This window comes from Cyprinus carpio, chromosome A1 (assembly GCF_018340385.1).
Source record: "Cyprinus carpio isolate SPL01 chromosome A1, ASM1834038v1, whole genome shotgun sequence".
In the NCBI taxonomy this organism is placed as follows: Eukaryota; Metazoa; Chordata; class Actinopteri; order Cypriniformes; family Cyprinidae; genus Cyprinus; species Cyprinus carpio.
This window is the reverse complement of record NC_056572.1, coordinates 8,611,209-8,626,810: the sequence shown is the minus strand read 5'-3', so window position 1 is coordinate 8,626,810 and position 15,602 is coordinate 8,611,209. Positions and strand designations below refer to the sequence as shown.

Below are 15,602 nucleotides of genomic sequence, written 5' to 3'. Positions count from 1 at the left end.
TGACCTAATAAGTTGCAAAATGGTCCTCCAGCTGTTCCTTATATGTACATTTAACTTTTCCGGCCTCTTATTGTTACCTGTCCTAACTTTTTTGGAATGTATAGCTCTCATGAAATCCAAAATGAGCCAATATTTGGCATGACATTTCAAAATGTCTCAGTTTCAACATTTGATATGTTATCTATATTCTATTGTGAATAAAATTTAAGTTTATGAGATTTGTAAATTATTCCATTCCTTTTTTACTCACAATCTGTACAGTGTCCCAACTTTTTTGGAATCGGGTTTGTACTAATAAACACTACTTTCCAGGAAAAGGTTATTAAAATAAAAACTTGGAAGGGTTGAAACACATGTAAGTAATTATCAATTTGCAGCACTTTATATTAAGTCTAAAGTGTATCCTTCACACCTGTCCAAACAAACACACATTCATACTGATCCACAAATAACCTAAAATGTGCATTAAGTGATGAAATTACTAATTAATGTTGTGCGTCACTAGGCAGTGATGGCAATGTCCATCAAAGGGAAAAACGAGGACACACGGTTTGGATATGTGTGTGCAAATCCAATGAATAAAGACTCCAGGGACTGCTCGGACAGCCCACAGTGCCTTTCATTTCTCCCATCATCCCTGATCCCTTTGCTCCTGACCTGTCTTAGCACATCAGTCATGCAACTGAGACAGTTTTGTGTCAGTGATCTAAACACTGTGTCAGGATTTCGCGCCATCAATGTCTGTCCCCTTGTACCGAATTTATTACTACTAAAGGGAAGTCGTGGGGAAGTCGTGGCCTAGTGGTTAAAGAGTTTGACTCCTAATCCTAAGGTTGTGGGTTCGAGTCTCGGGCCAGCAATACCACGACTGAGGTGCCTTTGAGCAAGGCACCAAATGCCCAACTGCTCCCCGGACGCCGCAGCATAAATGGCTGCCCACTGCTCCGGGTGTGTGTTCACGGTGTGTGTGTGTTCACTGCTGTGTGTGTGCACTTTGGATGGGTTAAATGCAGAGCACAAATTCTGAGTATGGGTCACCATACTTGGCTGTATGTCACTTTCACACATACTTTTTGTCACTTAAATGTAAGCAATAATAAAACTAGTGCAATTCCTTATTAAAACAAAATGTAAATAAAATTCACATATAACCTCTTTGGTTTGCTTTAGTTTTGCAGAATTTACATACACTACCATAAAAGTCTTTACTGTCACTTTTTATCAAATTAACGAATCTGTGCTGAACTGAATGAATCTTAATAAATCTCATTGTACTAATTTCTTGAAAAATGTTTGTTTTTTTTAAATTAGCGACTCCAGACTTTTTAAAAACCTTAATGTATATTCTACATAAAATTATGTTCGTATACAGAAGTCATGTGAGTCCAAATTATGAAGAACCTCAAAAAATCTGTGTAGAAATATAGTAAGGTTGTAAAAATTATATTTAATACAATAATTTTGATTAAAGTCAACATGAAGGCAGTACAACAAGTACTGCTATGATATATAAATAATTTTTTAACATTTATAAAAACTAGAGGAGGGAAATGTGTTTGATTATCATGAAAGTAATGCCACAATGCAAAAAGTGTTTATGGTCCTCAAAATTATATATATATATATAATTGTTCACCAAAACTAAAAGTCATGGTAAGACAAGAATACATGATATTCAAAATATAGATGATAAATCTGTTCTAATCACCTCAGTGGATAGTTTGAGATTTAAGTTATAATACATGACATATTACATGTGCAACATATGAGCACTTTTATAATAATGCGCTCATGTGATCTGCACCAGCCTGTGTACTTAACCTTTTATGTATGTAAGATGTAACCTAAATGACGACTTTTCCACTGTTAAAACTTCAGCGCATATGTTGAAATAAAGTGCAGAAGTATAAAGTCCAGTGAACACCTACTTGATGATCTCGATATGTCCATTCTTGGCAGCCAAATGGAGCGGGCTGAGGCCATTGGGATCGGAGGGCTTCGGTTCTAACATAGCAGCACACATGTTACTGTTCAGGAGCAACTGCACCACCTGTACAAAACACAGAAAAGATGCATGTGTACCGTACAAAATAAATAATTATTCTGTCATCATTTGCTCACCCTCAAGCTGTTTCAAACCTGTATAAGTTTCTCTCTTCAGCTGAACATAAAATATATTTTGGTAATCAAAGTTGATAATCCCCATAGACTTCCATAGTATAGAAAAAACGGCAAGGAAGTCAATGGGGACCAAAAACTTCCAAATATATTTGATTGTGTGTGTGTGTGTGTGTGTGTGTGTGTGTGTGTGTGTGTGTGTGTGTGTGTGTGTGTGTGTGTGTGTGTGTGTGTGCGTGTTCTGCAGAAGAAGAAAAAATCATACAGGTTTAGAACAATTTGATGTTGAGTAAATGATGACAGAATTTTTTTTTTTTTTGTGTTTTGAACTATCCCTTTAATCAGGTCCAATACAGAATAATAATACCTAAGACCAATGTAAAATGCGCCAGATTTAGCCAAGATGGCAAGTTTTCATCTATAGTCCCTGGGAAGGTTGATGTAAAAAGAAAAAAAAAAATCTGTACATAAATACTAAATTATTATTCTCAATCTCAATGTATATACAGTGTGTGCCATATATGTCCAAAAAATGTAAGGTACTGTAGGAAAAGGGTTTGATTAAATGTTGGCAACAAACGCAGCCCACAAACTTTAAATCACTCAGAATTCAACTATAAAAGTGTGCCATATATTACAAAACATATTAAATCTTTATATTTTACACTGTTAAAAATATTTTGTCAGTTAAAGGTTTTTATGGATAACCGTGCAGTAAAAGTCCTACTACCTGACAAATATCACTGAAATAAGTATCTTGAGATATCACGCATGTCTCTGCGACAGCTTTAAGCTTTGTCAAGAGCAAAAAGGAATTTGCCAATCAGAAGACTTTGAGGTGCTCACTGCCTGTCAGTCACTTTGAGCATTCAACACGCTGACTTGTTTTTGGAGAAAGATATTTTGGAGAGAGGGAGTGATCTAATTCAGTATCTGAGTCTGGTAAAAACAGAACATTATAGAGCAATTTAAGCATAATAAATTAATCTTTTAAGTGAAATTAATTATTTAATATGACAAATATAACAATATGTCAATAAAACAAAACCAGAGAGGACTAGTTTCCTCTATGATGTATCCTCCAAATCCATGAATTTATTTCTTTTAGAACATCCAGACATCTGCCCTACAGTAGCTCTCCTTAGAGTGTTCATAAGAGAAGCAGTGATTCATTCACAAATGAATCATTCTTTTGAGTGGAATATTCTCAGTGAATCAGCTTCAATTCCTAAATGTGGACTGCATGGTTCATTCACAAATCAGACTGATTCAGTTCTCTGATTGATCAAAGTGAATTCAGTGATTCAGTTGCAATGATTAGCTGTTCACTGGAGGTGGAGATTATAATCAGTGAATTACAAAAAGCAAGGGTTCCAAAAGTTAAGTGAATGATTCAATTTCACTCTGTTTTTCACACAAAACTAGCACATGGCTTCGGAAGATTTGGAATATAGTGCATGCGGATTTCATTTTTGCCCCTTTAATATTTTGCATAATAGCATCTACTGTAGTAAAAAAAAAATTAAATTCTCCTTTTATGTTCCCTGGAAGAGAAAAGATCTTACAGGCTGCAATAATTTAAGGGTGAGTAAATGGTGACAGAATATTAATATCTGGGGGAACTGTCCCTATAAAAATCCAAGTTACAATAAACTGTTATGGAAGAATCTCTTGTGCTCATTTGGAAGCAGTGAAAACCAACTGTGAGTACATGAAGGTTTCTTGCATTTGGCTGAGAATGTGAGAAGAGGTGTGGTTCCCACAATCCCACAGGGGAGCACCGCTTCACATCTATCTATCACAAACCCCCACGTACATGCAGACAGACACAGACACAAACACAGCGTAACTGACCATGACTCGTCCAAATTCGCAGGCCAAGTCTAGAGGGGTTTTCCCAGCGTGGTCTCTGAGGCAGGGGTTTGACTGATGTTGGAGCAGCATCTCACTCTGCAGACACAAACACACACACAGTACAGTACAGTGAGTATGTGTGTGTGTACAGCATGAGTCTGAATGTATATGTGTGTGTACTCACTCCTTCATAATGGCCGTGTTGTGATGAGAGGTGTAAAGGGATCTGTCCCTCATCTGATTGGCTGTTGACTGATGAGCCCGCCTTAAGCAGCATTTTCATGGGCTCACACTTGCCCTGCCAAGCAGCATAATGTAAGGGCCGCATCCCTTTAGAAAAAGCGAATAGTTTGAATGAGAAACATATACTCTTTTTTTAAAGAAATTAATACTTTTAATCTTTTACACTTTTATACTTTTTTTTCACGTTAAATTGATCAAAAGTGACAGTTAAGACATTTGAAACGTTATTATTTCAAATACATGCTGTTATTTTGAACATTTTATTCATCAAAGAATCCTATAAAATGTAAGATGGTTTCCACAAAAATATTACACAGCAAAACTGTTTTCAACATTGAATAAAAAATGTTTCTTGAGCAGCAAATCCTATTAAATGATTTAATGGCTGCTGAAAATTCAGCTTTGCCATCAGAGGCATAAATTATGTTTAAAACACATTTAAATAGAAAACAGTTATTTTAAGTGTTTAAGTATTTTGATAATTGATTCATCTGCATATTAAGTAAATACATACTATACATATGAAACAGTTACTTCTAAAAAGACTCAGTACACTTGCATGTGTATGTGGTGCTGTGTTTCTTTGCACCTTTCTGGTCTTTGATGTCAACGACAGCTTGCGACTCGAGCAACAGTGAAATCAGCTCCACGTTACCATTAAGAGCAGCATGATGCAGGGCAGATAACCTATAAAACAAAAGCACACAAACACATAATGCATTAACCATTTCTAGTGACATACTGAATCTGTTTAGGTTTCAGGAGGGAAACCTGTGAAATAGATGTAAATAATATATTATTGTTTGGCATAAGAAACATTCATATGGCAAAAGTAACTGTACCTTTCACTGGCTCACATTATAATGAGGAAGACCAGATCATAATATCAAATTTAAAACAAGAAGTCACTGTTACAAAAAGAGTGGATGAGTGCAATTGTGAGAAATCAAATTAACCCATTGTATCTCAAATAAGCCATATAAGAAAAAAAGAAGAAAAAAAAACATTCTTTAGTAAATCCTAATTATGATATATAAAGCCATAATTATGAGACAAAAAGTTTAAATGATGAAATAAAAGGTCTTAATTATTACTTAAGTCACAATTATGACATAAACAGTCACAATTAGTAAAACGTGGACAACCTCTTTAACTTATTCTTGATTGTGCTGTATTGACTGCTTTGATGCCATGTAATACGTTAGGGCAAATTTTTTTTTTTTTGATACTTATGTCAATAAATTTTTTTTTTTTTTTTTTTTCTTCTTTCGACTCGTTAAATGTCGCCTATGCTGGTAGCTCAATGCATTATCAGAAGAGCCAAAAATACTCAAATTCTACGTTGAACAACATATGTTAAACATGTATTTAATATGCAATTAAATGTGGAATTAATTAAACTCAGGGTAGATGATGTGTAGAACTTGAAAGCAGAAACTGGGAGTGAATGGTTATTCTGCAGAAAGTTTTTAGGTGAATCTGTGTGTAGGCCTGTGTCTAGGCCTGCTCTTATTATGTGGTCTAAATATCTTTTTCAGTTCATATTTCCAGCCAAAGTTCTTTTTAGCCTCCTCTGTAACTTTTTAGAGTGTCCCTAATCGGTCTTCATTGCAGCTCAACTTTGCCATTTTACTCCGATCCCTCATCTGAGCAGGAGGCTATGACCTACTTCCATGAGTAAGAGATTTTTCTCGGCCAGAGCCCCAAGCCACATGTGAACACACACACACACACACACACACACATACACACACACACACACACACACACACACACACACACACACACACACACATACACACACACACACTTACTCTAATACACAGCAGCATTCTAATAACAACACACCTGTATTCTACACTGTAGGAATCTTGAGAATTCATACAAAAGTTCATACTTTTCAGAATCCTATCAATTGCTAATGAGTAAAAAATGAATAAAAATGCTCTTTCACTTGGAAATGTGTCACATTAAATTGCAAACAATGTTGAAAGGCAAGTTCACACTACACGACTTTAAACGTTGGCAGATCACTGTGGTGTTCAGACTACATGATTTGCTGTCTGTCTTTGTGTCGTTGTGATGTTCACACTATGTGACACTATGTAAATGATCCACAGCAAGGGGTCACACACTACACAACAACTCTGTCACCCAATAACTCTAGTCCCCAAACCACGATTTGTCATGAAAACACATGTGAGAAGTTGAACAGGAAGGACATGCAACAACAAGTGAAACAGGAGTTGTTTATTTGAAAACAGACATCAGGAAGAATGTAGATGTAAATGCGTGATGATCTGCGTGATGATCTGTTCTGAAAAATTTTGCTCCATTTCTTCTGTCCAAACTTTTCTTGACGCCATGTTGCTGCTGTTGTTTTTCTTCCGCCGACCTCAACCCATGCCTTGCTCTCTCATTAGCTGTAGCTCGTCAACAACACCTGACACCACGTGATGTTGAGTCGGATGACAGGTCCAGATATTTAGCATGTTAGATGTTCATTTGGCTTCTTTGATGCGTTGTTGAGTAGATCACACATAAATATTGTATTATATTATATTATATTATATTATATTATATTATATTATATTATATTATATTATATTATATTATATTATATTATATTATAAGCCTAATAACAATAGACCTTAAAAAGGGAATTCATGAGCTTCATTTTCTCAGGTAACCAAAATTTGCATAATTTAGTTACATCAAGGGTCAAATCAAATATAAATAGCACATTAAAGTTGAAAGTGACACACTTTTTTTGTATGTGCGTTGGGTTTGGTATAAAGGTTTGGTATAAAGAATATCCACCCAATACAAAAAATTTTTGCTCAGCAAGAAAAAAAAATTAGAGGGAACATCGGTGTGTGTGTGTGTGTGTGTGTGTGTGTGTGTGTGTGTGTGTGTGTGTGTGTGTGTGTGTGTGTATGCACACATATTTTAATTTTGTTGTAGTACAGCTGAAACTCACCCGTCTGTGTCCTGGAAATTCACATTCACTTTTTTAGCAGCACCCAGGAGCTCTGCAGGAGAAAACAGAAAACATTTCTGAACAAACAATAATAATAAATTATTATTAGATGTTTATTTTAACCTGGCCAAACTGACAAAACTAACAAAAATGTAATGTTCTTAATTAAATTATTAATAATAATGTTATAATTTATTATTATTATTAAATAATAATTTAATAATATGACTGGTGCTACTATAAATAATTTATGGTACCAATATACACTCTAAAAAATGCTAAGTTAAATATGGACAAACCCAGTGATTGGGTTGTTTTCAACAGTTGGGTTAAATGTTTAATCCAAACTTCTGGGCAGTTACCCAACTGCTGGGTCAAAACAAATTGCTGGGTTTGTCCATATTTTACCCAGTGCTGGGTTGTATTTAACCCAGCATTTTTTAGAGTGTAGTACCAAATTTACCAGTATAATACTGTTATACTGTATGTAATATTATACTAGTCAAATATACTACTAGTATAATAGTAGTATATTATTTTTTATGAAGTGTTCTTACACCTTGTTAAATACAATAAAATATAACAAACAAATAAATAAATATAATACTAAATCTGTAAATTGCATTTTAAACATTGATAATTAATATTATTTAATGTTTCTGGAAATATACCATATGATGTGCAAATACACCGAATTTTGGCAATACCTGAAATGCTGAAAATATACCAAATGTTTATAACTATTTCATGCTGAAATTGTACTAAAATCACATTATAATAAATACACAAGTTAAATTAATATGCATGAATTTAAAATGCATTCTTAATAGTGTTCTGAATGATGTCATACTTGGATGCAGAACCCTAATTAGCAGGTATAAAGTACTTTCCCACCATTATCTCGAGGAGTAAGGTCAAAGCGAGACATGGATCAGCCACAAAGGGGATTCCTCTCAGTCAAAGCCAGCAGGTAGAGTTTCCATTCATTAAACTCAAGCAAAACTCTTTAATCACAGCTGGTTATGAGCCACACATTCACACAAACACATATTACAGCAAAACACTGACAATCCTAATCAAAATCAGTTATGCATTCAGTTCTGGATGATATTTCCTTTAAATGTCTATCGCTCAATATATTAATCTCCAGATGTATGCATGTGTGTTGTTGTGTGTGTATGTGTGCAAAATGAAAGTGGTCCAGATGGCAGCCTTCTTAGAGGGTGAGACATGGGATGGGGTATAGAGACATTTATGATACAGGAAAATATCACTAAATGGCGAAATAAACAAACTGTATGTGTGTGTGTGTGTGTGTGTGTGTGTGTGTGTGTTCTGCTCATTTAACCTTAATAATAGTCTTATTCCACTAGACATGCTTAAGAAGCTATTCATTATTCATTCTCACTGATCACCGCAAAATCAATTATGCTTATGCCTTGGTGAGGATGATGAATTAATTAATTTCCCTATTCAACATTATCTCTTGAAAAAAAATAATTAATAGATACGTAATAACTGCAAATTTAAAATGCAACAACTAATTAAGCATCTAATTTTCTACAAGCACACTCCCAGACATTCAATCTAAGTCACCTTCAGAAAGACTATGGAATGCAATGAGAAAAACGCAAATGAGCATTTCCATGACGACTCAATGTCACTGTGATGCTAATTAGAGAATGTGACAGAAATACCATGGCAACATCTCACCTGAGGTTGCTATGCAATGTCTCTTTGGTAACCATAGTGATGGTATCATGATAAATGAGGAAGTTATGGGTAGAAACATACATTTTGTATATATTCACAAGCTGGCACCCATACAGTCACACACCATGGGGTGTTTTGGAACTCGGTCATAATCCTTCCATGTGATAAATTATTCATATCATTATCACTGCAATCTCATTGGTGCCTGTTGCTATGGAAACCTTGACCTTAACCATGACAATAACAATCAGTGTTGCCCAGCCCCTGCTCATGAGTAAAGAAAATCTCCTGTGCTTCTTTAATACTCATCTTCCCCTTGGATCCTCTTTCAATAATGCATTCAGTTTATTCACAGCTTTCAAAAGACCCAGCTGGGTTGTTTCAGAGTGTGTAAGACTCAAAAATCTACAAGAGGTTAAAGGTTAAGATGATGTAATCCATCATCTGTCATGGCAAAATGCTGAAATCAATTTTTTCCTCCAAACATAACGAGACTTCTCCCCAAGCAATGCTTAAAACGATCAGAAACCCCTGGCATTGTGCTGCTGTATGGTTTATAGCCTATTAAAGGATTAGTTCACCCAAAAATAAAAATCTTGACATCATTCACTGACCCATGTTGTTCACAACTAAGAGGAACACAAAATGAGAAGTTTAGCAGAATGTCCGAACTGCTCTCTTCCTTACATTTAAAGTGGATGGGGACCAGGTGCTGTCAAGCTCCAAAAAAGCAGCATAAAAAATAGTTTATAATGTCTTGTGCACTATATTCCAAGTCCTCTGCATAGGATAGCTGTGTGTTATGAATATGCTAAAATTTAAGTTATATCACAAAATATTGCCTTGAAATTTCATTGACATCCATGGTTACCCTTCACATTCATTTTCTGAAAAAGAGCAGGTTGGACATAACGGTACAGTTTTGTGCTCTTCAGAAGAAAGAAAGTCATACAAGTTTAGAAAGACATAAAGGAGAGTAAATGATGACAGAATGTACACATTTGGGTGAACTGATCCTTTGATGAGGGTTATATGACACCTAACTTTTGAATAGCAGTGTGCATATTCAGTGTGTGCATAAGGCAATGTTTCTGGACATTTCCTGCTACTTAAAACCATTTATGCAGCCCTGCATGGTGCCTGTCCCTGAATGTGGTGCCACTGGGTACATGCCTAAATGCCCATAAGCTTGATTTGAAATGCCCTTAAGCCCTGATTGCATAGAGCGTAGCTACCAAGTTTCCTACAGCAACCAGAGTGCAAATTCTTGTTTAGATCTTATAGCAAGACTGAGCCATCATGAACCAGTTAAGTTCATTAGCTATGTAGTGCACTGATAAATCAGAACGTCACAGCTAGGAAACATTAAAAAGTGCTCCAATAGTTCCTAATAAACCTACAATCTCTCCAACAGCATTCAGACCCTCTGATTGCTACAGAACTGATTATAGCTGAATTGAACTTTGAACAGTTAATGAACATTATAGTCATTGAACTAAAATGAACCAACACTGACAGTCCAAGCTGCTCTCTATCTTAGAAGGAAAGCAGATGATGACCAGGTGTTATCAAGCTCCAAAAAGGCACCATGAAAGCATAAAGCAATAAAAAGAAGTTTACATTTCTTGTGCACTATATTCCAAATCCTCTGCGTAGCTGTGTGTGAGAGACAGAGTGAAATTTTAGTTATTTCATTGAAAATCTTGCCTTAAAATCTTGACATCTGTGTTCACCATTCACTTTCATTATATGCAAAATAGTAGCTTGAACTGGTACAGTTTTGTGTTCTACAAAAGAATGAAAGTCATACAAAAGGCATGATGGTGAGTAAATGGTAACAAAATCTTCAAAATTTGGGTTAGCTGTTCCTTTAATGCTGTTAAATACTAAAATGTTAAATGTTAAATCTGACAATTAAGGGCTGTTTCAAGATATACACTATTGTTCAAAAGTTTGTGGTTGTGGTTGAGCTGAATAATGGCATCTACAGCTATAGCTGCTTTATATCAGAATTTGGATTTGTCTCATATTTGATGAGTTTTTGAATCATGTAAATTCATGTAAAGCAGCTTTGAAACATTCTGTACTGTACAAAGTTCTATATAAATTTTGACTTGATTTGACACCCATGACTCTACATTCTATGGTATCTTCCCTGACTCTTCTCAGTTTTTTTACTGCATGAAATCAAGAGAGAAACATCTAGCCAATGGGAGGCCATTGCACCTGTAGCATCAAGATTTCATCATTTCATGCAACAAATGGTGAAAGGAATTTAGATGCCCTCATTGCCCTCTGTTAATGGTGAAGAAGCTGAATTCCTTTTTTTTTTTTTTTTTTTTTTTTATTAAATTAGGGAAAGTTAGGCTGTGGGCCAGATTAACCATATGAGTAATTGGGCACAGACCCAAAAGACACCATGCATGGCCACACCACATCCACAAGACAGTCATTATTTTTGAATTTACAGTTGCTGCTGCTAGTTACACACTCACACAAACACACACACATACACACACACACACAAAACAACACACTTCACTTTCAAAATGCACTGTTTTTGTGTAGCATAATCTTGACTTTCTAGACCTGTGCATGACAGCACAGAAGTTAATTACCAAGGCTCTCGCCCCTTGTTAACATTTAGGTGCTATTGTGCTTAATCTATTCTGCTGGTCTAGGTCTCAAGAAAAGAGGATAATCGTTGAACTAAAGCAGCAGTTTTAAAGCCCCTACATTGTACTTCATTCTGTTGGTAATTAAGTAATCAATTCATCGACAGCCCATGACACAGATGCCTAGACAAGCATGTGACTGAAATCAGCTCCACAATCGCAGATCAATTCTGAAGCCGATATGCAGCCCTACAGGCTCTAACTAGATCCAAATGACAGTGATGTATCAGTATATTGATACTTCACTGTAATTCACCCGGTGTGGCTTACAGTAAGAACATTATGGATCATCATCAGTGTCACATTCTGTACAAGGACGCTTGTAAAACAGGCAGGATTTAATAAGGACAAGGCTCAGAGAGCATAATTCTATGGAAGCCCTGTTTCCACCATGGAATAAAAAGTAAAAAGGTAAGTGTGACTTCTTATCTCATAATTCTGATTTTTTTTTCTAAGATTTGCAAGAAAAAAATATTCAGAATCTTGAGATATAAACTCAGAATGGCAAGAATTCTGAGAACTCTAAACTCAGAATTGCCTCAGTTCAAGCAATATGTGAACCGATCAGCTGTTTACTACTTATAGCATGAAATAAATATGTATGAACATCAGAAGGTATCTTGTTTCAACTGCAGAAAGACGTCAATACTTTTCAAGTTCAAGTCCACCAACGTTAATCTATTCTCCTGTCTGGTTTGTTTGTCAGACAAAATGGCAGATTTGTCATTATGATTGGTCAGATCACCTGTCAATCAAACTCCTGGCAAAGGGGCAATTGTGAGATATAAATTCAGAATTCTGACTTTTTCCTTGCAATTGTGAGCTGAAAAGTTGCAATTACCTTTTTATCCCATGGTGGAAACAAGCTTCCATGTATTTCAAGTCAATTACAAAAGAGAAAAATACCCAAAGAGCACGAGTTGTGAAAAGTTTGTGATTAAAAAAAAACAACAACAACAAAAATGTATGTAAAACTTATGTAAAATGTACTTAAAGGGATCCACCCAAACATTTTAATTCTTACCCCCATGTTGTTCCAAATTTGTATGCATTTATTTCTTCTTCTGAACAGAAAAGATATTTTAAAGAATGGTTCACACTGACTTCCATTGTATTTATTATACTTAAACTAATATTATGGAAGTCATTGAGAACTGAAACTTTTTAGTTACCAACATTTTTCAAAATACCATCTTTTGTGTTTACAGAAAAAAAGAAAGTCGTACAGGTTTGGAACGACATGATGGAGGGTAAATTACGACAGAATTTTCATTTTAGGTGAACTATTCCTGTGAGTTGTGAAAAGGTTATCATAATCATTTGTCATACTAATACCTCATAGTTTGACTGGAGAAATGTTACATTAAATACTCAAGGACTTCAGAATGTTTAACATTCCAGTCAGATACAACATTAATCTGTCAAGCTCCTCGATGCTGGACCATGGGGTGGGTGAACAAAGAACATGACTTACTGAGCTTCAACTCCCCTGCAGGGATGGGCTAAGACTTGTATTACTGGTTATGAAGATAGTGAAGGATACAACAAAAGTTCAATACAAAAGAGATGACAAGAGCTGCAAACCTTCCAATAACTGACACTGAGGTTAATATTCTAAATTCAGGAATTAGATTAAGGTTACTCAAGTGTACTCCCCCAAGAGGAAATGGACTTGATATGATTCAAGTAAATCTCACAAAACAAGAACATGTCCAGGTCATATTTCACAATAAAATTACAAGGAATATAATATAATATAATATAATATAATATAATATAATATAATATAATATAATATAATATAGTTTGAGTAACCAGATATACTGTATATAATTCAGAAAACACACATAATAATGGCATTCCACCATGCCAGGGTTTCCTTCCTTTTTTTTTTTTTAAGGAAGTAATTTAATCTCTCAGCTCTGAAACATAATCTGGGACAAGCACAGTAATCTGAACACACACACATGCACATTGTCTCCCTCCCCCCATTTTCATGCCCCAACCCACAGCTATAATTATGGATATTTAATGATTATCATTTTAAAATGACCCGAAAGCATGAGTGCTATAAGTGGGTAGAACTGCAAAACACGTGCTGAACATACAGTATACTGCCACATTTACCACTGCACTCCTTTTGAATTCTGAGTTATATTTAGTTCTTTTAGACACAACAAATGCACCACAGTCTCTATAATATACCACCAGAAAGGACTAGTGTGCACCGATATTTACACACATTCTCACAATACACACACACAAACCCTTAGCCTCCCTCAGCATCATCTAACTGTGTGGTGTGCAGTTTAAAGCAGCCATGGCCTGAAGCTTGAGCAAGCTGACTGTGAAAAGAAAATGAGAGAGAGAGAGAAACATGGAGAGAACAACAATTTTCTTCCACTAGTCTGGCCTTACGTGCCATACACGTGACTGTCAGTTTCACACTAGACTCTAAAAATATAACCCATAGAAAAGAAAAATCACAAATTAGATATCTATAATGTCTTAACTGATTCTCCAGATGACTTAAATGGAAACTTGAGTAAGAAGTTGTTTCTTCTAAGAAAAAGACATCAGTAATTTAAAAGCTGTGTATATATATATATATATATATATATATATATATATATATATATACACACACACACACACATATAAAATATAAATATATATAAATATATATATATATATATATATATATATATATATATATATATATATATATATATATATATATATATATATATATATATACACATACACACAAACACACACACACACACACACACATGTATTTTTTATATTTTTCCACTGATTTTAATTTGATTATATCACTCACAATCCTTCATGGGACTGTAGTTATTTCTGTCATTACAGTCATTAAGTGTATTTTGTCTTTTTGTCCAATTTTCAAATACTTTATTGCTTCAAGCTATAGTTTGTAGTATTCAGATAATAGGGATGATCTCATACTACTTCAACATTCATGTATATATGCATATTCTGCAATAAACGTAAAATAAATGTAAAAAAAAAAATTGTTTTTAACTTGTTATTCGTGATACTTCATGGGATTGTAGTTCTGTCCCTCATTAAAGACGTTAAGCATGTTTTGTCATTTTATCTGATTTTCAAATACTTTTTTTGTAATATTGTGTGGGTCGGCTTGGCTCACGGATTATAACTCTTTAACAAAACGTTTTAAATATCTCTATGGGAAAGTGAATAGGAAAAATACTTCCAAGGCTGCCGAAAATGAGGAAGGGCACTATTCCACTCTGTGAAATGTTAAATATATGCTGATTGGCTGTGATTGTATAATGTTGCTAAGTGGTCTCACTTAGGACAGACATATAATTCTACTGCACAGCACTGCTATGTGCATCATAACAATGACAAAAGCAATTTAATATTACTAACTTCAAATTTAAAAACAAGAGAAGGTAGACTCAGATCTGAAGTTTTATCAGGAACAGTGCTGTCATGTTCCTCTGGTTATTTCTCATCACCTCAGGGATTAGCCTGTCCCTCCATCAAATACACATACCAACACAAGAGCCTTAAGAGGATAAAAAATGGATGTGCAATATGTCGATGCCCAGACACACGGCTCTAGTCTGAGCCAATAAAGATGCTCAGCATTGCCATGGAAACTCGATTGACTAGTTTTATGCATAATAGTATTTAAGCATATATATATGGTCTCCATTGAGTTGTTCATCCCAGGTGTGAGATGACCAACATGAAACATGAAGCAACAGACAATCAATAAATTATTTCCTCTAGCATTAGACCTCAAATACTAATTCACAAGAGATTGTAAAATATTAGGCTCACAATTTAAAACAGTTTTCTATATAATATATTCAAATCAGCATATTAGAATGATTTCTGAAGGATCATATGACATGAAAGACTTGAGTAATGATGCTGAAAATTCAGCTTTGCCCTAATAAATTACTTAAAATATATTAAAACAGACAAAAAATTAAAATAGATAAGAGACACTATACTGG

General features: G+C 34.8%; 1 protein-coding gene across 4 annotated transcripts in view; it reads right to left on the bottom strand.

Annotated features, from left to right (window-relative positions):
• The window catches only part of LOC109096812 (caskin-1-like), a 50,720-nt gene that overhangs the window by 17,252 nt on the left and 17,866 nt on the right, over positions 1-15,602 (bottom strand). For all 4 annotated transcript variants that reach the window (XM_042738956.1, XM_042739016.1, XM_042739091.1 and 1 more), the window contains exons 2-6: positions 7,196-7,247; positions 4,805-4,902; positions 4,157-4,302; positions 3,973-4,068; positions 1,929-2,050 (exon numbers count right to left, since the gene is read on the bottom strand). In XM_042738956.1, the coding sequence (XP_042594890.1) occupies positions 1,929-2,050; positions 3,973-4,068; positions 4,157-4,302; positions 4,805-4,902; positions 7,196-7,247 (514 nt within the window). The remainder of the gene's footprint in view (positions 1-1,928; positions 2,051-3,972; positions 4,069-4,156; positions 4,303-4,804; positions 4,903-7,195; positions 7,248-15,602) is intronic.